Raw genomic sequence first — 27240 nt, forward strand, 5'->3', positions numbered from 1 at the left:
TTGTCACTCACAACACAAGTGGCGACGAGTTTGGGTCTTGCGTGTGTCTTCCTCATGGCGGAACTTGTACTTCAGCAGCTGGTCCAAATTGTGCACGACCCACTAAAAGGTTTTCAGCAGTTTTGCAAAAAATCTCAGGATAAACAGGAGCATTTATTTACGGAACTCTCGCAAAACCGCCCGCTTCTGCCGCCCCCGCCGTTTCCCGCTTTCAACGACGATGTTGAAGACTGGGAAACATACGAGAAGCGGCCCCAGCAGCATTTTCAGATCCACCAGGTTGTCGAAGAGGCTGCTCGTCTTTCCTACCTTTTGTCCTGGAACCAGTGCATAGAGTATGTTCTCTTAACGAAACTCAAACCTCCGGTTTCTTTTACTTTTTACTAGATTTGTGAGGTTGTCGCGGCTTACTACCGACGACAGTTCCACGTGTCGGCTGCCCGTGTCGAATTTAACCAGTGTCGCAGGAAGGTTGGGCAATCCTATCGCCAGTGGGCAGTGGAACTGTAAGGTCACAGCCGCAAATGTCACTTCAACACACGAGTCCCTACGCGGACAAGCAAGCGAGCGCCCTCTTGGGTCAGTTCACAGCTACCGTCATGTATAAATCGGTTCGCCAGGAAGTTACCTTCCTTGTGGTCAACAATGCGGCCACGGCGTATCTGTTGGGGGCGGATACCTACTGGGCCTTTGACTTCGCCATTGACGACAATGTTCATTTGGTGTCTTCCCATGTTCCGTTCTCGGCAGTCGATACCTTGTGCACGGAATTCCAGGACTCAAGATTTTCGTTCCAGCTGGAACCGTCTGCTGGCCCAAAGTACGTCTGGGCCCAGCAGGTTCCCCACACCAGCAGCCACTTCAACAAGAAATGGATCATCTCAACGGAGGGAGTCACCACTCTGGTCCATTACAGTTCGTGGGCGACACCCTTGCTCGTCCTCAAGAGACCAAATGGGTGTCTTCGAGTTTGTTGCGACTTTATGGCTACGCTTAACCCTCAGCTACCGGTTGAGGACTATCCCCTCCCATGTCATGAGGACCTGTTCTCCAAGGTTGCAGGGGACAATTCTTTTTGAAGCTCGATCTTGCCGAGGCATACCTCCAAATACCTTTAGATGAGTCCTCTACTCACTTTGCCGTCATCTACGAACAGTTTGTGTTGTTCCAGTTGAATTGCCTCATGTATGGCATCGCTACTGCACTGGCCATCTTTCAGCGTTACTTGGAACAGTTCTTGCACGATGTGCCAGTTTGTATAAACGTCCTCGATGACATCGTGATCACTGGCTGTACCATGGATGAACATCTCAGTCACCTGCAACAATTGTTCCTGCGCCTGCGGACTATATGCCTAAAATGCAACCTTGCTAAATGCTCTTTTTTTCCAACCTGCTATCTCCTACCTGGGTCACACCATTTCCCGCGATGGCATATCACATAACGGCCCTTCCTTGTCTGTGCGATGTACACCAATTGCAGACTTTCCTGGGTAAAACTGCTTACTATCGAAGATTCATTCCCTCTGCTGCCCACATTGCGGCGCCCCTCGATCACCTATGCTGAAAGAACATGCCTTTTCATTGGTCCCCAGCTTGTGAATTGGCTTTCTAAACCTTAAAGTGGAGGTTGCACTCTGCAGCGTGTCTCGTGCCATATAACCCCTCTCTTCCTGTCTTGTTGGCTATGGACGCCTCAGACTATGGTGTTGGGCTTCTCTTTTGTACCACCTACCAGATGGATCAGAACGCCTGGTGGTATACATATCTAAATCCCGTACAGAGGCCCAATGCAAATATTCCCAAATCGAGAAGGAGGCCCTACCCATCGTCTATGCCTGTACCAAATTCCTCCCATACCTTTACAGTATGTCTTTTCGCTTAATCACTGACCATAAGCCCCTTTTGGTCTTATTCTCCCTGTCAGCCCAGTTACCCACGAAGATTTCCCATTGCCTGCAGAGATGGGCCCCATTCCTTTCACATTTTAGGTACACCATCCATTTCCAGCCCATCTCCCAGCATGCCTACACCGATGCCTTCTCTTGGTTCCCCTCTGGCCAGGATTCCGCATTCGATTCTTTGGACCTCCAAATTTTTCAGGTTGATGATGGCATATAGGTTGCGTTGTCTGCATTCCCAGTCACAGCTGGGAGGGTGGCTGCCGCGACGACCGCAGATCTGCTCCTCCAACTGGAGCGCCGCTATGTTCTCCTCAGCTGTGTGACACTTCCTCCACCTCGCGCCAAGGCTGACATCCGATTTTTCTTTTCCATCCGCCACCAACTGTCAACGGGGTGCTCCTCTGTGCAGAAAATGACGCCAATCCATGAGTCATTGTACAACCTTCCCTGCGATCCCAGATCCTCCTCATCTTACATCAAGGTCACTGGGGAATTGCCTGGAAAAAAACCCTCACACGTCCCCATGTCTTCTGGGCTGGCATGACAGTGGATGTGGAGCACATGGTCTGGGGCTGTCAGAAGTATACCCAGGCCCTTCCCACACCGAGCCATTCTTTCCAATCATGGCTGGCCACTTCCCTCCCATGGGAACACATCCATGTGGATTTTGCGAGGCCCTCCCTTGGGGTTTACAGGTTACTCATCATGGTTGCCTATTGCCACTTCCCTTTCATTATCCGATGCTCCTCTATCACCACAGAGAATACCATCATGGCCCTGTCAAAAATATTTTCCATTGAAGGCCTTCCCATCACCTTGGTATCACACAATGGCCTTCAATTTCGCAGTCAAGAGTTCACCAAATTCTGCCACGATAATAGTATCCACCACATCTTTACCCCTCCTTTCCATCCCCACTCCAATAGATATGCGGAGTGCCTTGTTCACGCTTTTAAACCTCAGATGAAGAAGTACAAGGAGGACCGTTCTCTGGAAGAAGCTCTTATGTTAATTCTCAGTACCTACAGGGCCAGCCAAACTGCTCCATGGTCGCCAGCCTCAGACCTTACTCCATCTCCTCCTGCTGCAGGTTGGACCTTGCGCCCTGCCAGGGGCTTCCCTATATTCATCTTGCTCTAAGGTGTGGGCTCACAGTTTTGGACACCGGCCCAGCTGGCTTCTGGGGTTCGTTATCCGGCCCCATGGTCGACAACTGTTCAACGTACGCCTGGACAACAGGGTGGTTTAGCATCAGCACAACCAACTGTGTCCTCGTTTCCTCGAGCAGCTGCAAGCCCAAACTCTAACTCCTCTCTCTCTCCCATCACCAGTCTCTTCCTTCGGGCCTATGTTGATGCCCTCTCCCCAGTTGGTGGATGATCTTCCTGGAGATAGCTAGCACATGCCGGATGCTCTGAACCTGGGACAGCTCTGGGACCTTCCCCTGAACCCACTTCCTGGCCCTTCTATGGCACCATCTCGTCTGGACGACGTGGACATCCCCATGCTGCTTTCCCAGCCTGATGTCGCCTTCACTGAAGATTACGTCTTCGTCTCTGAATTTAACTTTTACTAGTGTGCGTATGTGTGTTACCACGAACTTTTGTGGATAATTAGAAATGAACTTTTGTTGCCTCAATTAGGAGACTTCAACTGACATCGTTATTTTACCTTTAGTTTGTTGTTCAGTCATAAACATTCTGAATTTGATCAATAAAAGTTGTGTTTGTGAAAAACTGCGAATTGTCAGTCACAACAGTTTCCGTTTCGCGACTGATCGGAGCTAAAAGAAAAAAAAAAATAGTCTTCTTATGGTATACCCAAACCGATCTTGATGACTCGGAAAATTTAAATCATGGTTCAGAAATATATGAGTAAATAAATAACATAAATTGATTATAAATTTTTGTACTTACAATACTCACAATGAAAAGGAATGAACCCAGCAGCCTGGCGCTTTTTCCAAATCGCATTTCCAAGTACTGTAAAATAAAAGGAAAATATTGTTGTGGTCTAGAAAAGTTGCTGAAAGTAAGTAGATATTATAACACATATCTACGAGAAAACCGTTAAGATGTATATATGTACATAAGAGAGTCAATAGCTATCGATTATCGCTGGAACAGGTCATACGTAAGAAAAAAGTAAAATAGAACAAGTTAAAAAAAAAACGAAAACATTGAAAATCAAGAGAGACCTTGTGCAGAGAAAAATAAATAAGTTAATGGGGTTCTACATCCAGTGATACAAAAATGAATCTCTGCACCATGTAGAAACGTATTTATATATTTACCATACATATGCAGGGGAACAGCACGAAGCCTCAATTTCTCTTAAGATTCGCAATACTTGTAAGAAGTGTTTAATTTCTTCGGTATTATTACATTCAGGATGCCTGGTAGCGGTAAAATGCAGGACATATAAAAATATACAATGATAGATTTATAATATGATAAGAATAAATTAATTGTATGTTATTATAATGGATTGCTTTGTCAATTCTATGTATACCAGTTTCGTATATAAGGAGGAAACAGAAGCTGTGCTTTGTTACAGTAACATAGTTTAGTGTATGTTTTATTCTTCCTCATTCTGGAAGGTCCGAATTTCTTCTAGTTTCCACACTTCTCGTACATTCTGTATAAATTTACTTTAACTGGTAGTCGTTAACCATTACTTTGAGTTTCCTATATTATTAGAAACACAATAGATGGCTATTCTTGTCTTCAGTCTCTTGCAATGTATACAGGTGTTTCACACACAATCTGTAGACTCCGATATTGTGGCATTCGTTCTGTACTGTTCTGATATTATCAAGTCTTTATATTCTAGTTTAATAGCTTCGCAAACTTTCATTGACATTATATCTGAGCCTTGTGCGGCTCGTGTTCATGCCGTTTACTGCCTGACATCTCGTCTTTGCGGTACTACCGTCCCGTTTCTTATTCGATTTAATGGCACCAATAAGTTGCTGCCTTGCCTGCCTGTGAGTGGCAGCAGCTACGCTTATCGATAAGAGCATTGTTGTACTATTTTTGGAGCGACCGTTAGTATTTCCGGGTCGTCGTGTGTCGGAAGTTCAGTCGGGACAGAGCAACTGGGAGACCGGACAGCCATGACTTGCCCGACCGTTGCCGGCACACGTGACTTGAGTGGGGACGACCTTGGTTAGTCGTTCGGTCGGTCGCCTCATCGGACGACGTGTATTTGGTGGCCGACTGCTTCTGGGCTCTCTGTGTGTGTCGATTTATGATTCGTCATTGTAGTTCCACAGTAACCATTTTAGTATTGTTCGAGTTGTTTATGGAAGTGTTTTTACGCAGTCGTGTGTAGCTTTTGAGGTTTTATCTATGCAGTTATTTTAATGCTGTCTGCGAGCTGGATTGAGTCAGTCAGTTGGGACGGAGCGGGGAAGTCTACGTAGGCCGGGACAGCTGGTGGCATTCATTATTAAATTGACTGTTACTTGCCAGTGAAGTGGACCAGCGGTATTTTCTGCCCTGTCGCCGTTAACGCCCCAGTTACCTGCCATGGTCGATGGCGTAGTTTTCCGGCAGTGTACCTTTCCTCGTCGTGTTGAAGCTGTCCGGCACAGCATGTAATTCGACAGCCTTTTAAGTTGTTTGGTTCATATTTTGCTTAGAGTGGTTATTGTTCCCTTGGCTGTTTTTAAACGCCAATTTCTGAAGACGTAGTCCTGTTCGTGTCATCGTCCTCGGCCGATATTTATTTTCCATTATTGTGCCGTTGGTTGGACGGAAGGGAACTGGTTAATTTGTTGGTCGGTCTTTGGGCCATGCCTAGTTTGGGTTGCCATCCGATTATTTAACTTCAACTTTTGGCTGCCTGTCTCACCTCAACTGACGTAGTTGTCCTTCAGTGTGTAGTGTAGGCCTTCAGCCGCTAATTGTTTTCAGTTACATGTTTTTTTTAAAATTTACTTTCTATTTTTACGTACTTTTGATTTCTACGCCAGGCCTTCAGCAGTTCTTGTTTTTGGTGTGGTTTTGGGCCTTCAGCCCAGAAAGTATCTCAACTTTTCTTCAACTAGGCCTTCAGCCATATTGTCTAATTGTAATATTTTAAAGCAATGGGTAAATAAGTGGTTCTTAGAAAAATAAAGTTGTATGTTTGATCATGCAACTCACAGTAACTGTTTCCGATCCTATCCACAATCATAACCTTATCCTGTGAGCTCTCTGAGTACCTACCAACCAGATTTCAATATCATTATTTTACTACATAATTTACACCAACCTGTGCCTTCATAATGGCAAGAAAATAATAATAATAATTCTGGATAAGTGTGTATGTTGTATTATCGATCAGAGTCCATTTTATGTTTAACAGAATGTTGCTGCTATTTTCTCTGTAATTTAGCCAATCTCAAATTTTCACATGCAGTGATACCTCACGGTAGTGTTGCGCCGCGGTCTCGTCTAGCAAAGCAGCAGGTTCCTGTGACCGTCTCAGAAAAAATATATCATAGCAATGGTGATGCAAGAAACCTCAGTAGGTGTTTTTGCGCAGGAAGGTGTATTCAGTAAGCTGTCACAGCAAAAATCGCCGCCCATTACAATTCCGCCTAGGCCGTGATGTTGCTGATGTGACCCGAAAGTTGGGGAAAAGATGTTGCTCAGTGGTCACGACTTGTGTGTCAATCATGTTAGAGGGCAAAACGTCGAACACTTCAGATAAAATAACAGACTAGGTTTGCTTAGATATCACTAATCGTAGACAAGTTGTGTGCAGCCATCACCAGGAGAAAGCTACGAGGGGAGGTCAACGCTGATGTACGATTCGAATGTGCCAATAAGCTCCTGCTGACGGCCTCTGCCTCCACTAGCCGCTCGCCTTTGTACACTGTTAATGGGACCGCGTCTGCTCCTGATCACCGATTTATTCAAAATTGACGGTGTATAACAGACCTTGGCCATACAGCCTTTTCAGTAAGCTGTTACCGCAGAATTGGGAGCACTAGATGGCCAAGCCTCTGATAAATAGCATTTCTGGTTCCGTTCTGGGGAGGCACTAACCTTTTATGTTAGCAGAATGTCCACGGAGCAATGGAAGGAGTACAGAGGGTCTGGAGATCCAGCCCCTTTGCAGAACCTTTTTCTCTTTCCTATTTCTACAAATAAACCAAGATAATTCTCAGTATGTGGTGTCCTTTCTTTCTTTCTTTCTTTCTCCGTCCGAACAGGATTCAGGAGGCCCAGCAGTTTCGATCGACTGATAAGCATCACTGGATGCAGATCTTGAGGGCATGTGGTCAGCACACCGCTCTCCCGGTCGTTGTCAGTTTTCGTGAGCGGAGCCCCTTGTTTACAATCAAGAAGCTCTTCAATTGGCCTTAAAAGGGTTCAGTTCATACCTCTGGTCAACAACGCCCCGGTCACCCATCTAAATACTAGCCAAGCCAGACAGCGCTTAACGTCGGTGATAGGACGAGAACCAGCGTTACCACTGGGTCAAGGCCGTTGGCCAGCGAGCCAGTTAGCATATTAAATGTGTTATCCTGCACATTGGATTTAATCATATCAAATACAATATATATTGAACAATATGTCAGTTTATTTGCTGGTAAGTGAAGAAAAAACTGAAAACAAGGAAAAAACAGTTTCACGTACGGACCCGAAACAACGACTCTAGGATTACCGTTCTGTAACCTTTCCCATCCGCCACCCTGGAATATGCACTAGCAAAAATGGCTCTGAGCACTATGGGACTTAACAGCTAAGGTCATCAGTCCCCTAGAACTTCGAACTACTTAAACCTAACTAACCTAAGGACAAGACACACATCCATGCCCGAGGCAGGATTCGAACCTGCGACCGTAGTGGTCCCGCGGTTCCAGACTGAAGCGCCTAGAACCGCTCGGCCACTCCGGCCGGCATGCACTAGCACAAATGTCTCATGCCTAGCCTGCCACTCGCCAAAAATAAAATGCTATTTTTAGGGTACCGGAACTTAATCGGTAAAAGCGGAGCCCTTGTAGGGTCACTTCGTCGTCCGTCTATCTGTCTGTCTGTCCAATTGTTCAAGATATTTTCCTCGTCTCAGGAACTGGCAGACATATGAAGTTGAAATTTATGTTGTATACTAAGGTCTACAGTCCCTTGCCGGTGTAAGGAATGGAAACTTCTAAGCCAATGCACTCAAAAGAGACGGCCATTTATGACACTTATTTTGATACTCGATAACTCCTCATTAAAACTTATAGGGCTTTTACGCGTTGACTAGAATCACGAAATTTAGCAAGAGGCCAAGTTTCGCAGTACAACCAAAGATTAAAGTCCGAAAATTGTTAATTCGTAATTATATCATACGAAATTGATTTTTTATTTATTATCAGTCTGTCTATCTGTCCATCTGTCTGTTAAGACCCTTTTTTCTCAGGAACGGGTACACGTATCAAGTTGAAATACGAGTACTAAGATCTGTAGTTCCTTCGCGATGTAATGAACGTGAGCTTCTCAGTCAATGCAGACAGAAGATACGGCCATTTATGTCAGACATACTCGAAAACTCACTCATCAAAACCTCTAGCGTACTTCCTGCCGGTCTAGAATCATGGAATTTGGCAGGAAGTAAGCTTTTACCGTACAAGCAAAGTGAAAAACCACAAATCGTTAATTTGTAACTATATTACACGAAAAAAAATATTTCTTTTGTAATTTGTAATTCGACGTCAGTGTTGAAATTGAAACATTCTCAGAAGTCCTGAAATCCCTGGGACTGGAATGTTGTCAGTATCATCGTTGATGACAGGAAAAAAGCGTCGATATTTTCGATTCCCAGAATGGATGAACTGTCGTTATACGTAACTGTATTTTTGCGGAACCGTCTGTGCGCGAATCCTGCTCACAGCTGGACATTTTTATTTCTATATGCTTGGCCATCTGCAGCTCCCACTTCTGTGAGTTTCGTTTCTCGACAAGACCTGGATGCACAATAAACTCTGTCGAAATCGGTGATGACGAGAAGGCGCGGTCCCCTTGCAAATGTAAGTGCTGCAGACTTGGTGCCTACTACGGATTCTAGAGGGTAAGGGTCACACTCTAGTGGGTTCTGAGTTGTGACGTCACTGTGAACACTTTCGCCACGCCACACTGCACTGAAGCTTGTAGACACACGACACACACCTGTCAGTCATATGCAGGTACGAATGTAATCGAGTTTTTTCGTCTTTTAATATGTTATTATTATTGTTATTATTATTAAGCTTTCTACTAGTTACGCTGTTTTTTCCATGATCGGTGAAACTTCAAGGGATGGCAACTTCTTTCAGACCTCAGAGGGCACAGCTCTTCATTTTGGTGGAAGACTCACATAGACTACATAGATCTGTAGTACCGAGAAACTCCCTACAATGTCATTTTAAACTCTTTAACTCGTTGAACCTTTCTTCGAGTTAGACGATTTTGTAATTCCGCATTCTTTTGCCTAAGATGTTTTATCTCAGTCCCCGTAATTTCTAGTTCTTGGTGCAAGTATGCATTGTCGCCTCCACTTTCGCTTATTTTCACGGTTAACGTTTTGTCTAATACGTTGATTATTTCTTAATATTGTTACCTGTTAAATAGCTTCTTTACGGCAGCTTCGTTTTGTGTCCTAATATTTTCCTCATTATTAGGCTTATTATTACGCCCTCAATCAGCACCAGAGTATGACAGATTTACAACTGAAACAGCATCAGTTTCCAACTTGAATTTTGGAGGGATGTTGAACAGTTCACTTTTAAGATGCCTTTCATAATCCAAATTAGTAAAATGTATTGGGCAGGCACGAACATTTTCGTTTCACCTCATTGTAGCTTCGAAATGTATGCGACTTAATCCTTAATTGATTTGTCTGCTGTGATTATTACAGCAAGCGATCGTGCAGTAACCATTATTTTCCACTTAAAACTTACTCTAAGAAAATTCCCCAATACACTGATAATTATGGCGCAACTCTGTACTTAATCGCCAGTCACAAATAAAATAATACTCTTGTTTTCGCTCGTAAACGCAATTACGACACAATACGTTATGGCAGGGCCGGCGCAAGCCCAAGTGCCGCCCCGTGCGAGCTGCTAAATTGCCGCCCCCCTTTTTTTTACAAAACTTTTGTGGAATTTTATTTAAACAAATCTGTAGGAAATGTCAGCAGTAAATCGCAATTCTGGTTTTTATTTTTCAGATCTACCTAGCTTTCGGTCCCTGAGTGGCCAGTCTCAAAGCTTTTAATATGTGCTTCCATCTAGTGTGCGTGTAGTATTGTCAAACAAAAGTGACGGTCAGAGTTTAATTGTTGCTCAAGCAGGCGGAGACAGGTGTTTCATTGCTCAAAAACCAAAGCGTCCGACTATCACTCTGAAATGGAAAACAAAAATTTTCAGAAATACGTCGAAACCCAACTTATACCAGGCTTATTAGCAATGTCTTTATCCCTTGTAATTAATCGCAGCGTACTTACCCATTCGGAATACTTCTAGTCATTGTACGTGTTGGACATGTTTGGCTGTAGTAATGTTCAACCATTTTTTCCCATAATGTGGGAAGAATAAAACACTCGGAAACTGCCATTGAAGGGCTTAACAAAATTGCTTCAGGCTTAACATGTAACCGTAGTATCGAACATTGCACTCGAAGTTCCAAATTAGATTTCGTCTTTTGCAAAATTAGTTGTGAGTAAACGCACAGCGCGTAAGAGGCTGGCAGCACTCCACTCATAAGAATACTGGCGTGTACGGTTGTACGCCAGACTGCTTCCCCCTCTCTGTTCCTCCGGCGTAAGCACGACGGTGCTGCCACAGTGGCGAGGAAGAAATTAGTCGACCTCCCCACCCCCCTTTGTTCAACAGGGGTGGCTGGCAGGTAGTCGAGGCGCCATGCCACAGTTCCCGAAGCCGCTGCCTCCGAGGTTTGGTTTCGAATTCCCTCTTGAGCATGAATGTTGAGTTTGTGCTAAAAAAAAAAAAAAAAAAATAAAAAATAAAAAAAATTTAAAAAAGGGGGTGGGGGCGGCAAATTTGCCGCCCCTTGGAAAGTGCCGCCCCGTGCGGCCGCACGTTTCGCACATGCCTTGCGCCGGCCCTGTGTTACGGTAACCGCAAGCTACTGAGCAATTGTAGGGTTGACGTCAGAGGCGCAGCATGTATACTAGTATCCATGGTGTCTAACAATCGCAGTGCCAAATATGCTGCATGACCGAGCGAGGTGGCGCAGTGGTAGCACACTGGACTCGCATTCGGGAGGACGACGGTTCAATCCCGCGTCCGGCCATCCTGATTTAGGTTTTCCGTGATTTCCCTAAATCGGTCCAGGCAAATGCTGGAATGGTTCCTTTCAAAGGGCACGGCCGACTTCCTTCCCTAATCTCTTCCCCTAAAACCACCCAACCCAACCGTGCTGTCTCCTGCAACGAGCGAGGTGAGGCAATGGTTAGCACAGTGGCTTCCTGTTCGGGAAGACGGCAGTTCAAACCCCGTGTCCAGCTATCCTGTATTGCTTATTCCGTGACTTCCCTTTTTGGTTCAGGGAAATTCCGGCACGGTTCCCTTGAAAAGGGGCACGGCCGATTTCCTACTCCATCATTCATGAATCCGAGCTTGTGCTCCGTACCTAATGACCTCGTTGTGGACGGAACGTGAAACACCAGTTTCCTCCTCCTCCTCCTCCTCCTCCCCCTCCTACTTCAGTGCCTGCCGCAGTCAGCCCAGCTACATAGGCCAAGCCAGCGCCGCCTCTGGAGTGCTGAGCACAGAACTTCGCCGGGTCGTCGCCCGCTGCTTCTGCGAAGCGGTGCGATATCTGTGAGAAGAGTGAGCCGGTCCACAGTCAATCCCAAAGATTTGCTTCCACCTCGTGGATCCATGGTATCGCTGCCTGCTGGAGTCGGACGACTCGTGGCATCGATATTTGGTACGCGGCCGGAGTGAAGTCGTACCAGATACGTTCAGGTGCGGGCACGGTGAGCTGTGTATCCGTTGCTACAATGAACTGTAGATGGGACCAGCCGCCGGCCGTTGTGGTCGAGCTGTTCTAGGGGCTTCAGTCCGGAACCGCGCTGCTGCTACGGTCGCAGGTTCGAACCCTGCCCCGGGCGTGGATGTGTGTGATGTTCTTAGCTTAGTTAGGTTTAAGTAGTTCTACATCTAGGGGACTGATGACCGCAGATGTTGAGTCCCTCAGTGCTCAGAGCCATTTGAACCATTTTGGGACCAGCCGCGATGCGCGGTGGCGTTCAGGGTCCAAAGTAAAAGGAGTTTGGCGGATTGAACTTGGATAAAAGGAGGCGTCAGCTAATTTCTGTCTTCACAGTTGTCGAGCGCTCACAGTGGATGGATAACTGGGTCATGGAACCTATTTACCGATGCTCTAGACCGATATATTTTGGGAACGCTGAGCATCAACCAGTTTAGATGGAAAAGTTTTATTGCCCTCGCCTTGAGATAACTGGTTAAAAGTGGTTCAAAAATGGTTCAAATGGCTCTGAGCACTATGGGACTCAACTTCTGAGGTCATCAGTCCCCTAGAACTTAGAACTACTTAAACCTAACTAACCTAAGGACATCACACATATCCATGCCCGAGGCAGAATTCGAACCTGCGACCGTAGCGGTCGCGCGGTTCCAGACTGTAGCGCCTAGAACCGCTCGGCCACCCCGGCCGGCTTTGAAAGTGGTACTCTTCCTTAATGTTGTCAGTATTACGCTTTACACTGAGGTGACAAAGGTCACACAATACCTTTTAACATCGTGTCAGACCACCTTCAGCCAGACATAGTGGAGCAACTCGACCTGGCTTGCGCTCAGCAGATGGTTAGAAGCCTGCTGCAGAAATACTGAGCCATGCTGCCTCTGAAGCCATTCATAACTGCGAAACTGTTGCCAGTGCAGGACTTTGTGTACGAACTGGCCTCTATAATACGTCCCATTAATGTTCATTAATGTTGGATCGGATCCGTGTCGGATCTGGGTGCCAGTTGACTCGCCCGTATTGACCAGAGTGTTCAACGCATTCGCGAACAACCGTGGTTTAGTGACAAGGCGCATTATCATCCACAAGTATTCCATCGTTGTTAGGGATAATTAATTCCAAGTAGCCGAACATAACCATTTCCAGTCGATGATCGGTTCATTTGGACCAGAGGACTCAGTCCATTCTGTGCGAACGGAGATCACACCATTAAGCTTGCACAGTGCCTTGTTGACAACTTGGGCCCATTGCTTCGTATGGTCTGCGCCACACTCGAACCATACTATCAACTGTTACAAAATGAAATCGGGACTCATGTGATAAGTCTACGCAAATGCCGCTACTCTCGGTCGTTAACTGCAGTCCGTCAGCCAATGCGTTGTCCGTGATGAGAATACTTGAAATTTTATACTCTCGGTACACTCTTGTCACTGTGGGTCTCGGTATACTGAAACCAATTATGATTACCGAAATGGAATTCCCCTTGCGTCTACCTACAACCACTACTCCGCGTTCAAAGTCCGTCGATCCCTGTCGTGTGGACATAATCATGGCGGAAACCTTTCCACATGAGTCGCCTGAGTACAAATGACAACTCCGAGAATGCACTGTCTATGTCTTGTGTACAAGATAAGCTACTACCGCCTTTTTCATGTGTGTATACAGTTACGCCATTAGTTTTGTCACTTCTGTGTAACTGTTATTAGCTGTTAGGAAAGCACTTCTGTGTAATGTACAGTAATATGACGTTGTTGTGGTGCTTGGAGAGCGTAAATGGCTTTCAAAAAGATTATTGTTACTTTTCAAGTCGTTAAGTAGCAGTGTCAAACCGTGTGCAGCTTTATCAGCCTGTTGCTAATATAAAGCATATTCTGGGTCATTTAATCCGCAACTGTGCCTACTCGTAAACTGTTTGGGAACAGACCGGCTAGTATTTAGTGACTCTGTTTAAAATGTTGGATATGAGCCATTAATTTTAATTGTTGTACTCACTAGCTGCGTTAATAGCTTCATTCGTTTTGTACACAATTTTGTTTTCAGCTCGCGTTAAGCTCTTCACGTTTTACAATCTACGTGTTTTATCATGTTTAGGTGATATTAATTATTTACCCATTTGTTTCTTGACAGTCACACTGAGCTCCGATGGACTTTTCTTTAAAGGGTGTTGTATATTAACTCAGCTGCTTATGGAAATACTTCATGGGTGGTAATTTTTTCTCTGATGGTTTAGAGATTCCTGTCCATGTTGCTGTAGACTGTTGTGTAAAGCTAATCTGAAGCGGTCAGTGTTCACATTAAGTGTGAGCCTGTAGCTGGTTTCTCCCGCAACTAGAATCATTTGTTGAATGCAGAGTTTTAATGATTTAATTTGATGAGTCTCCATTTTTAATTAAGTTTGTAAATGTTTTATGTAATAAATTTTTAAATTCGAGGTTCGCTTCCTCTGCGTGGTCTGTTTAAGCACCTTACATTGCCGAGTCTCAGTGTTTACTTCTGTGTACCTTTTCTGATTGATTCTGTGCTTCTATTTATGCCTTTGCTCTTACCATTAAGTAATTTTGCTGTTCTTAGGGTTAATTGAAGTAACTAAGTAATATGTGTAGAATAATGTAATCAAAATACAACGTAAAGTGATTCTAAAGCTTAAAGTAAATCGACCGCAGCTCGTGGCTGCCATCTTATTTCCGCACCACAATTCCCTGACCTAGTTCTCACTGCGCGTTTGGGGACGTTGGCTGCCCTACATTACCACCATGACTGACGTAATCCCCCATTTTTTTATTTAGAGTCATTAGTCGTCTGACTGGTTTAATAGGGCCCTTCACGAATACCTCTCCTATGCCAACCTCTCAAACTCAGAGTAGTTTCTTATATAATGAAGAAAAATATTCATCATTGATCTTTTAATGACAGAATGTCAACAGCCGCTTGGTGACCATCTGCCACCGTGGTGAACGCGGCCTCTCCTGATCACTAGCAGCCCAGAGCCACCAAACATCATAGAAGTCATCCAGCCCCGGCCGCTACAACAGGAAGCAAATGTGCTAAGTGTTGTAAATGAAACTGATAAGTTACTGATTTGGCATTGCCTATCATGACGAGAGATCCACTGTGTCGGTAATATCTTCAGTTTTGGAGGTTTAACTTGTTCTTTATTTTAGTGGCCACGAGTCATTTCTTAGCTGATAATAGTTTGTAGTAAATAAATAAAAGTGGAATTTTTTTCGTTTGTCCTTGCAAGATTTTCGTGCCCTCAAGGATGCAACAAATGGATAAAAATTTACTTACTGAGTGCCATGATGAATATATAGCAACAGTATGATGTACTATATATTGGCACGGTGGGAGGTTTAGGGGGTTAGGTGGTGGGTCCTACCCGTACGTGCTTGTTGCTAGTCTTACTACAGCGCACGCACGGGATACCAAGTTTTCGTTGAAAATGAAATTTCTCAAATTCAAGAACAAATATTGCCAATTACATCTACTTGTAATGCTGATTAATGTCATAATATTATTTCTGTTCTAAATCGATATTTATTACCCTAAAATACCATCCCTTATGTTAACATTGTATACCCACTCCTGTAGAAAAGTTAGTAATGATGAGAAAATTCATGTATGGATGAAAGGACTTGGTGTACTTGCTGAAAGTGTAACTGGAACTAGAGATATTACTTTGTACTATAATTATTAATAATGTGTGATCCCTGACCTCTGTAACCGCTAGATATACAGGGCTATTACAAATGATTGAAGCGATTTCATAAATTCACTGTAGCTCCATTCATTGACATATGGTCACGACACACTACAGATACGTAGAAAAACTCATAAAGTTTTGTTCGGCTGAAGCCGCACTTCAGGTTTCTGCCGCCAGAGCGCTCGAGAGCGCAGTGAGACAAAATGGCGACAGGAGCCGAGAAAGCGTATGTCGTGCTTGAAATGCACTCACATCAGTCAGTCATAACAGTGCAACGACACTTCAGGACGATGTTCAACAAAGATCCACCAACTGCTAACTCCATTCGGCGATGGTATGCGCAGTTTAAAGCTTCTGGATGCCTCTGTAAGGGGAAATCAACAGGGCGGCCTGCAGTGAGCGAAGAAACGGTTGAACGCGTGCGGGCAAGTTTCACGCGTAGCCCGCGGAAGTCGACGAATAAAGCAAGCAGGGAGCTAAACGTACCACAGCCGACGGTTTGGAAAATCTCACGGAAAAGGCTAAAGCAGAAGCCTTACCGTTTACAATTGCTACAAGCCCTGACACCCGATGACAAAGTCAAACGCTTTGAATTTTCTGCGCAGTTGCAACAGCTCATGGAAGAGGATGCGTTCAGTGCGAAACTTGTTTTCAGTGATGAAGCAACATTTTTTCTTAATGGTGAAGTGAACAGACACAATGTGCGAATCTGGGCGATAGAGAATCCTCACGCATTCGTGCAGCAAATTCGCAATTCACCAAAAGTTAACGTGTTTTGTGCAATCTCACGGTTTAAAGTTTACGGCCCCTTTTTCTTCTGTGAAAAAAACGTTACAGGACACGTGTATCTGGACATGCTGGAAAATTGCCTCATGCCACAACTGGAGACCGACAGCGCCGACTTCATCTTTCAACAGGATGGTGCTCCACCGCACTTCCATCATGATGTTCCGCATTTCTTAAACAGGAGATTGGAAAACTGATGGACCGATCGTGGTGGAGATCAAGATCAGCAATTCATGTCATGGCCTCCACGCTCTCCCGACTTAACCCCATGCAATTTCTTTCTGTGGGGTTATGTGAAAGATTCAGTGTTTAAACCTCCTCTACCAAGAAGCGTGCCAGAACTGCGAGCTCGCATCAACGATGCTTTCGAACTCATTGATGGGGACATGCTGCGCCGAGTGTGGGAGGAACTTGATTATCGGCTTGATGTCTGCCGAATCACTAAAGGGGCACATATCGAACATTTGTGAATGCCTAAAAAAACTTTTTGAGTTTTTGTATGTGTGTGCAAAGCATTGTGAAAATATCTCAAATAATAAAGTTATTGTAGAGCTGTGAAATCGCTTCAATCATTTGTAATAACCCTGTACATCGCGAAATGGGGGCTCAAGGATGCAACAGTTTGAAAAAATTCGAAAACATAGTGCCGCACTGCCTGATGAGACCCTAGCGAGTTGGTACATATGTTAAGAAACAGTTGTGAACAAGCATTGATGATACTTCTTACAATAAAAGCGAAGCATTTCACTGCACTGATCTGAGCTGTAGAGGACAGGAAGTGAACAGGTTACGAGTAGAAGGATTACGTAGAGCTTTAAGGCATGGGGAGGGGGGGGGGGGGGGGCTGGTACACGGAGAAGTATAACGCAGGACCGTGGGTGATAGCAGGAATTTGAGATAGTGGTAACTAGTACAACCGTACCAAGACATATGGAGAGAGAAGAAAAAGAGGATGGGGATCTGAAGTCCTGATTTGTGAAAGAATAGAGATGAATGGGTTAGATCGGACAGGAAGAATAAATGACACGGTGGATTTCACGGACTGGATGGTAGAAGCTGTGAAAGCTGCTACGCATCATGATAAAAAGCGTGTGTAGCTGTAGGGTTGGTCGGATGTATTAGTATCAACTTTGAAACATACCAGGAGGAAAATGACAGATGTGTTTAAGTCAAATTTTCGGGACGTATAGGATCTGCAGAGATGTTCAATGTGGAACAGCAAGTAACTATTTTTATCACTAGGTGAAACAATGCCGTTGGGCAGGTTAAGCGGACACTGAAAACAAGAGATTGAAAATGACGTTTAGTGATTTGGAACGTCTGACAAAATCTGGGGAGAAGGTACATAAAGAGATATCGACATAGGGGAAGTTGAATCAATGTTTCATAAATGTGCAGTGTGGTGAAGGGATGCAGGCCCCATTTCCTGCAGGATTTCCTAATTGCAGTTATAGCAAACTTTCCCCTTTCTCCGTTAGTAGATGGTCGGAAGAGCGACGAAACTCAGATAAATTTGTAAATGCGTGAATAAGCGTGGGTTGGAGGAAATCTAGCTGACGTTAAGAGTTGCAGCACTGTTGGGCTGCTTTTGCGCGCGGGCTCGCGTGCGCGAGCGCGTTGTGTGTGTGTGTGTGTGTGTGTGTGTGTGTGTGTGTGTGTGTATGTGTGTAAAGTGGGAGGTATTTCCCTGTCATGATAAAGGAAACAGTTAAAAACATTTATGGACGAAGCCTCAGACTTACCTCGTAGGTCGACGTGATGCGGAGCTCGTGGAAGACTGGCAGATACGTGAAGCCAACGAACACGGGAGCAATCAGAATGGGCACCTTCATGAAGGCGTACTGCGTGCCCCGGAGGTACAGCTCAGTTGGAATGCCGATCAGAGTTATGCCCGAGACGAAGCTGCCAGAGAAAAGGCCATTGCTCTGAAATGCCGACGGCTAGAGACTGGGTTATGCGATAAGGCTAAACCATTGAAAACGGAAAATGATTTTCAACAGAAGTACTACTTGATATCACCAACATCGGATTCAAAATAATCATCAGAGTCATCGTATGCAATTTGATCTCATTTCCTACCATTGATCTAGACATTTCCAGCGGTTGCAGGCTTCTACTACACTCACACATGCTGCCCCTACATAGTTTCTAATCATGAAATCGAGCCTAAAGTTTCCCCGGTTAGTCTACGTCCCATTTGCCTGCCTACATATCCACCACGCCTGTATTATATTTTCCTTGCCGTCATAAATGTATGTCCAACTCGAGTCTGTCTCATTATCAATTTCTTTTGTTCCCCCGTTTCCAATAATTGTCAAATCCATGCAGCCATTGTCTCCGGAAAATCCCTTAGTTTTAAATGATTACCGCACTGGAAACGGTAACAACAGTGACTGTAAACTGTCCATTTCAGAGATACTGCGTGTTTATCTCCGAAAGTTATATTTATTGTATCAAAACCACTAAAGTCAAGTTTTACTGTTCTCTTTATTTTGCTCTTCGCACAAACGTCATTTTTTTCCGAAATACAAGTACCCATTAACTAACAGTATAACTTCATTGAAAATTTGTACTTTTTTTAAAATGCGTTGGTAGAACATTACTTTAGGCTTGTTATTTTTTGTTAGTAAAAAGAGCCTCAGAAAGGGAGGCGACGGCGTTGGGATCACAGATTTACTTCAAACTTTGTACACCTTTAGTAGGCCATTAAAGCAACATAATCTGCAAATATTAAGGTGCACTACTCCGGCAATTCCGAGAAAATCGCAAGAGAAGTTTTCCGAATCTATTATAAAACCGATGTTTCTGTGTGTGGGTACCAGACATTAGAGTTCGTGGTTCTCAAGTGGCATTCCGGCGTCGCACCAGGGCTAGCAGGTTCCGCCTGTTTCCTCCTCTGCCGTTGGGCCGCTAGGCTGCGGGAGCTTCCTACTTCGTCCTCAGTATCGTGTGTGTCGTTGTGAGCGGCACATCGTTGTTTGTCTCTCGGAGACGGTGTTTGTGCATCCATTTGGACGCGGGGTTGTCTAGCGTCTTGATGTCGTGAGTTTCTCCCAGGAACATTCCACGCACAGTACCGCCAGTGTTACACTACTGGCCATTAAAATTGCTACACCAAGAAGAAATGCAGATGATAAACGTGTATTCATTGGACAAATATATTATACTAGAACTGACATGTGATTACACTTTCACGCAATTTGGGTGCATAGATTCTGTGAAATCAGTACCCAGAACAACCACCTCTGGCCCTAATAACGGCCTTGATACGCCTGGGCATTGAGTCAAACACAGCTTGGATGGCGTGTACAGGTACAGCTGCCCATGCAACTTCAACACGATACCACAATTCATCAAGAGTAGTGACTGGCGTATTGTTACGAGCCAGTTGCTCGGCCATCGTTGACCAGACATTTTCAATTGGTGAGAGATCTGGAGAATGTGCTGGCCAGGGCAGCAGTCCAACATTTTCTGTATGCAGAAAGGCCCGTGAGAGACCTGCAACATACGGTCGTGCATTATCCTGCTGAAATGTGGGGTTTCGCAAGGATCGAATGAAGTAGAGCCATGGGTCGTAACACATCTGAAATGTAACGTCCACAGTTCAAAGTGCCGTCAATCCGAACAAGAGGTGACCGAGACGTGTAACCAATGGCACCCCATATCATCACGCCGGGTGATACGCCAGTATGGCGATGACGAATACGCGCTTCCAATGTGCGTTCACCGAGATGTCGCCAAACACGGATGCGACCATCATGATGCTGTAAACAGAACCTGGATTCATCCGAAAAAATGACGTTTTGCCATTCGTGCACCCAGGTTCGTCGTTGAGTACACCATCGCAGGCGCTCCTGTCTGTGATTCAGCGTCAAGGGTAACCGCAGCCATGGTCTCCCAGCTGATAGTCCATGCTGCTGCAAACATCATCGAACTGTTCGTGCAGATGGTTGTTGTCTTGCAAACGTCACCATCTGTTGACTCAGGGATCGAGACGTGGCTACACGATCCGTTACAGCCATGCGGATAAGATGCCTGTCATCTCGACTGCTAGTGATACGAGGCCGTTGGGATCGAGCACGGCGTTCCGTATTACCCTTCTGAACCCACAGATTCCATATTCTGGTAACGGTCATTGGATCTCGACGAACGCGAGGAGCAATGTCGCGATACGATTAACCGCATTCGCGGTAGGCTACAATCCGACCTTTATCAAAGTCGGAAACGTGATTTTACGCATTTCTCCTCCTTACACGAAGCATCACAACAACGTTTCACGAGCCGACGCCGGTCAACTGCTGTTTGTGTATGAGAAATCGGTTGGAAACTTTCCTCATGTCAGCACGTTGTAGGTGTTGCCACCGGGTCCAGCCTTATGTGAATGCTCTGAAAAGCTAATAATTTGCATATCACAGCATATTCTCCCTGTAGGTTAAAGTTCTCGTCTGTAGCACGTCATATTCGTGGTGTAGCAATTTTAATGGCCGGTAGTGTAGTCTCGAGAAGTCCAGACGTCTCGTGCAGCCGAGTTCGTTAGAAATTCATCACTGAAACTTGCTGGCACTAACTTCAGCGCACACTCCGCTGCGGAGTGAAAATCTCATTCTGGAATTCATCTTTGGTTTGTAGGTACGATAAACGTCACATCGGAACAGGTTCACACTGCTTGCTTCGTATCTGAATCCTATGAGCTGTATGTCAATCTCATAGAACAGTTTCACGTTGACAGGCTTTTTTGCGGCGCAACCAACAATTGCCTTTCACTCATCGCGATGGCCCTAATAGCATGCTGGCTCTGGCGAACGCATAAATGATCTTTTGGATAGGGTGGATAGCAATGTGCGGTTGTTTGCTGACGATGCTGTGGTGTACGGGAAGGTTTCGTCGTTGAGTGACTGTAGGAGGATACAAGATGACTTGGACAGGACTTGTGATTGGTGTAAAGAATGGCAGCTAACTCTAAATATAGATAAATGTAAATTAATGCAGATGAATAGGAAAGAGAATCCTATAATGTTTGAATACTCCATTAGTAGTATAGCGCTTGACACAGTCACGTCGATTAAGTATTTGGGCGTAACATTGCAGAATGATATGAAGTGGGACAAGCAAGTAATGGCAGTTGTGGGGAAGGCAGATAGTCGTCTTCGGTTCATTGGTAGACTTTTGGGAAGATGTGGTTCATCTGTAAAGGATACTGCTTATAAAACACTAATACGACCTATTCTTGAGTACTGCTCGAGCGTTTGGGATCCCTATCAGGTCGAATTGAGGGAGGACATAGAAGCAATTCAGAGGTGGGCTACTAGATTTGTTACTGGTAGGTTTGATCATCACGCGAGTGTTACGGAAATGCTTCAGGAATTCGGGAGTCTCTGGAGGAAAGGAGACGTTCTTTTCGTGAATCACTACTGAGGAAATTTAGAGAACCAGCATTTGAGGCTGACTGCAGTACAATTTTACTGCCGCCAACTTATATTTCGCGGAAAGACCACAAAGATAAGATAAGAGAGATTAGGGCTCGTATAGAGGCATATGAACAGTCATTTTTCCCTCGTTCTGTTTGGGAATGGAACAGGGAGAGAAGATGCTAGTTGTGGTACGAGGTACCCTCCGCCACGCACCGTGTGGTGGATTGCGGAGTATGTATGTAGGTAGATGTAGAATATGGGAACGTAAGGGTGTTTAACTTTTCACCCGAAGCTCATTACATTTTCCTCAAGACCGTCCTGCTTCCGTTTGCAGATATAAGGAATATACGGCGGAACGCCGTTCCCCTCAACATCGTTTACAAGATTACAGCGGAGTTCGGTCAGTGGATATGGCAGTTAACCGGAATATTCCCTCTGATTTGCAGGTAAGTGGATACCGAGTACATATAATTTACACAGGACAACAAGGGACCTGTTTTATATGTAATGAGAGTGGACAAATTGTCCGCGTCGTGTCACGGTCTTACAGTCCAATTACGAACAACGTAAACGGCTAACATTTGCGGATCTGATTCCCCACGTGACAGCCATTGTGCCTAACGACCTTTCTGAATGGCAAGGCGAGCCATTCCGTGTTGGTGCCAGCTCATTTACACCCTTAGCCTCACGTCGGGACTTCACCACTTCGCCACTGTGGCTTCCGGCCGCGTTTGATTAGCCGAGCGGTCTGGGGCGCTGCAGTCAGGGACTGTGCGGCTGGTCCCAGCGAAGGTTCGAGTCCTCCCTCGGGCATGGGTGTGTGTGTTTGTCCTTAGGATAATTTAGGTTAGGTTTAGGTTAGGTAGTGTGTAAGCTTAGGGGCTGATGACCTTAGCAGTTAAATCCCATAAGATTTCAGACACATTTGAACATTTTTGGCTTCCGTGCCACCACCACATTCACTTCAAAGCAAGCGTAAACGGACGTGAGGAGTCAGACAATTCCTCTTCGCTTTTTCGCTTTACTGAAAAGATTCCCGTAGAGGAGGCCTCTCCCCTCTCTGAGTTTAGACCGGATGATAGCATATCGGTTGCTAATCAAGACTCGAAAGCCTCAGTCACTCCCTCCTACCTGACTTCCGAAACCGGGAGAGCCCCTTCGGAATCACATGAGGATAGACATGTACCGGAGCACCGCACTATATCTACGCAATTGCCAGACATCTCTGAACCTGTAACGTATCCCCACCCTCCTTCTGCGGCCTCAGATGGGAAAAGTGTGCCACAGGCTGCTACTGATCGAACCCAGATCGGCCCAAGTGTACCAACGGCACATGTGGTGACGGTAAAAGACGTAACGTCAGTTTCCGATTCCGTTGATACTGTATTTCCGCAGGAGCCCCCATTTTGTCCCATGCAGCAGTCACCTTCCCGCGCAGCTGCAACAAACATCATTTTTAAGCTGATCGCGCGGCATCGCGAAAAAATGAAAAACAGGCAGAGGGTGGACGAGAGGCACCCACTTCTTTATTCAGATTAATCCGTTGATTCTGCCATGGACGGTAATACATGTAATCAACTGCATAGCTTTGTTAATTGATAGATGCAGGCCTCTATCTTCCTTACCTTGAATGTGAACAGAATTATGTTCTAGTTTAGATTTGCCGTGCTGCTACAGATTATTTACGATTCAGGTGCTGACGTCATATTTTTGCAACAAGTATTATTTGAAAATTTTTCTATTCCTGCCTTTGCTGTTTTCTTTAATGTAGCTCGTGAACTACCTACTGGTACTGCGTTATTTTGCAAACAGGGAATACGGCCGAAGAATAGGCTGCACTTTTTGTGACCTTACTTCGATTCTTCTTTATGCTCCTTGAAGATCTGGTGGTGCCACAGATCGTGCGTGTTTTTGTAACGAGGATGTAGTTTATTTATTTCGTAAAACTCCGCAGGCACTTCTGTTAGGCGGAGATTTTAATAGTGTTCAGCGTCGTATGCATCAGACCCCTAATTTTAATTTCAGTAAGGATCTAGACGATTTGGTGCTTTCTCCGAAAATACTAGATGCGTGGATCTGTTAATATCCCACTCTCGTCAGGTACACGCATTTTACAGCTAGCTCCAGTAGCGATAGACGCGACACCCCCTTGTTTCACTGATCACTGTACAGTAGGTTCAAATTTAACTCATGTGCCGCAACCAGTAAAACTGTACCCGTTTGAGAGGTTTGGACTCTTAGCTTGCCTTCGCACGACCGTTATCCTTCTCGTATGGAACAGTGGTCACGGAATGCCAAACCTTTGCTCCGGAAAGCCATAATGCATAACGGTGCTGAGAAGGCGAGGGCTCTCTGTCGGACCCAGGAGTCTTATTATTCCGTTTTAGGTCAATTATGGATTATGGATCTCCGCTATGCTAAGGCGAAACGTCTTCCGTTTAAGAGGCAACAACTGGAAGAACTCAGGGTGCGATCAAAATCTCGCTCCATCCTACTGAATGAGCTGAGCTCCTTATAACACCTTGTCCGGCTGCGGACGCGACGCAAACGAGCATGTATTACTTTCCTTACTCACACCGATGGTCACATACCGTCATCCTAACGTCACATTTCCACAGCTATCTATAATTACTTTACTGAACTTTGTGATGACCCTCCTACTGATATGAATGTCCATTATCGGTCTACTCTTTTCCTGAAAAGTGGTCAAATGTGTGTCTCTTCCAAAGGGACCAAAATGCTGAGGTCATCGGTCCCTAGTTTCACACACTACGTAAACTAAATTATACTGAAAACGACACACACTCCCATGCCAGAGACAGGACTCGAACCTCCGGCGCGAGGGGCAGCGCAATCCGTGTCATGGCGCCTCAAACCACGCGGCCTCTCCTCCATTGAGTGGTTACTCCCGCATTAAATGATGATATTCTAAGTGACTTTACATAATATGACGTTCATCGCCTTATTATTGGTTCACCTTCAGAAAACGCCGAGACTCGACAGTATTTCTAAGGAATTTTATGTACATTTCTTGCATCTTATAGATGATACCGTTACGTCACAGGTAAATGAGGTTACCCGGGTGGGTTCGATTCCTGATCCCTTCATGTTTGGTAAAATCGATTTAATTCCGAAGACAACCAGACGTCCAGACATTGATAAATTCCGACCGATCACACTACTTAATTTCGGTTACAAAACTGTAGCCCGGACGGTCAATAGCTGTTTGTCGATAGTGCTAAAGAAAATTATTGATGTTCGTCAACGCTGTGTGCTTGGGCTCATGATTCTCACTTCTGTAATCGAATACCGCGACGTTGTCTCGGTGGCTGCAGCGACTTCTGCCTCTGGAGCCTTACTTTTTATTGACCTTAATGAGGCCTTTGACCAGGTCAGTCATGGTTTCAGGATATAGGTGCTCAAGTGGACCGGTCTCAGTTGCACTGCCTGTCAGGTATTATACAACCTTTTTACTGGTATTCATGTATCTGTCGAATTGAATGGACAATGTACTCCCCAAATCCGTCGGGGCTGTTGCTTTTTGTCTTGGCCTTAGAAACTCTGCTTCACCGTATTACTGATCAATTACGTGGCTGGAAGGTATTGCGAGAAACCATCTCGGTACTAGCGTACGTGGATGATGTTATGGTACTGCTACGTCAGGTCGATAATATATCCTTGCTCAATGACGTATTGGATTCCTTTTGTTCTCTGCTTGGGCCTGCATTAACGAACGGAAATGTACCCTATTAATACTGCAGGGTTTTCAACACGTTGTAATTCCATGGATGACGGTTGTTGCTCGCCACAAGTCATTGGGAATGAATATAGATCGCTGTCCGATGAAAATGGCTCCACAACTGGCGGGAGGTGACGAATCGAATTCAAAGGGTAATTCGTGAACATGAACGTCGTTACCTTAATCTTCTCTACAAACCGAATATCTTAGATTCGTACATTTCCAGCAAAATGTACTAAGTTGCACAAATATTCCCGCTCACCGCGATGATGGCGCGCAAATTGATGCAATTGTCTCGTCGTTTCCTTTGGAAAAGTCATAGTAGCATCTACGACTTCCTAAAGGTGTACAAAGTTTGAAGTAAATCCGTGATCCGAACGTCGTGGTTTCCTCCTGTCAACCGCGTTTATTAGACGACAACGTTGTTAGTACTTTCGGTGAGCAGGCATATGCCCAACATTTGATACCATACGGCATTACGTTGAAACCAAAGTCACCGCTTCCTTGAGTGTCGTCTGATGATGATGATGATATGGTGACCCAAAGCGTTAACGGTATTAACATTAAATGAACGCGATGTAGACCTCTTTTTTATAATCAAGACATAGCTGTCACTGTAGTTCCATAGACATAATGTCTAAAAGTACTATTGTTCATTTTCATGCTGTCTTTCAGATTGTTTGTATTACGCTGTTCCATTCGTTATTGAAAAATACCTGCACTAGATGCGTGCATTACACCGTCACTAGCAAAGTTAAGGTGTTCCATTTATGTATGCTATCTTCGTTATGAAGGATTGGAAATGCGAAACTTCATATAGGACTGCAGATACTGAGCTTGGTAATACGCCTCTTTCAATTCTACGTTTCTTGCTTTCCACATGGATTGTAACGTAAACTGTGTTGTTGAGCTACATTTTCTTCAGTATGCTAATAGGTTGAGTCACTGTCTCTTTTTCCAGAGCTATTACTACACATTTTCTTGAAACCAAGTCAAAAGCTTCCCGAAAATCTATAAAATCCATGCAAACTACTAATTCACTATCATTGCTCCCTCCTGTACCTTCCTAGACCCTTGCAAATGGGCCACTGTGCTAAGATCACCTGTAACACCCACTCTGCCAGATTCGAATTTAACGTTTATTACAGTTTTACTGAATGTTCTGAACTTTTTGGGAAGGAGGCGGACAGTATTTCATGCCGTGGCAGATTCTTGCTAAGTAAAGTAATTACGGGATTGTGTCAGATGTGGGAGATTGTTTTTTCTTCAGTAAAATTCTGTAAATAATTTTGCAACTGAAATGGATTACACAGTAAATTTTCTACGTTGCTCGATGAACTCATTGATCGATTGGTTTGGCCATTGGTGCTGACGTCAGAGGATGGATTGATGTAGGTGATCGATAACAAAATACATTAGTTAATAAATGCAGCCCAACCTCCTAGAAGTTTACCTCGAACAATGGATCACAAAAGAATCCAACACGAGATTCAGCGCACTGAATATGACATCCACTTTGATACTTAGCAGACCTAACACACTTTTCCTTTCTTCGAATGATGGTGCGCAAATTGATACAATTGTCTGGTCGTTTCCTTTGGAAAAGTCCTGTTCTTCGGCTTCGGTATGAAATGGTTGCAAGACCCCGTCCCCTTGGGGGCTTGGGACTTCCCAGTATCAAAGCCATGCCTCAGTACTGTTTATACGGCATACCGTGTTAACATGTGCTCGAGCAA

At 44.9% G+C, this 27240-nt stretch overlaps 1 protein-coding gene across 2 annotated transcripts in view; it reads right to left on the reverse strand.

Moving 5' to 3' along the window:
* Positions 1-27240, reverse strand: part of LOC124545186 (sodium-coupled monocarboxylate transporter 1-like) — a 201826-nt gene that overhangs the window by 128379 nt on the left and 46207 nt on the right. For both annotated transcript variants that reach the window (XM_047124046.1, XM_047124047.1), the window contains exons 3-4: positions 18097-18256; positions 3820-3885 (exon numbers count right to left, since the gene is read on the reverse strand). In XM_047124046.1, coding sequence (XP_046980002.1) covers positions 3820-3885; positions 18097-18256 — 226 coding nt within the window. The remainder of the gene's footprint in view (positions 1-3819; positions 3886-18096; positions 18257-27240) is intronic.

This window comes from Schistocerca americana, chromosome 8, assembly GCF_021461395.2.
Source record: "Schistocerca americana isolate TAMUIC-IGC-003095 chromosome 8, iqSchAmer2.1, whole genome shotgun sequence".
Lineage (NCBI taxonomy): Eukaryota > Metazoa > Arthropoda > Insecta > Orthoptera > Acrididae > Schistocerca > Schistocerca americana.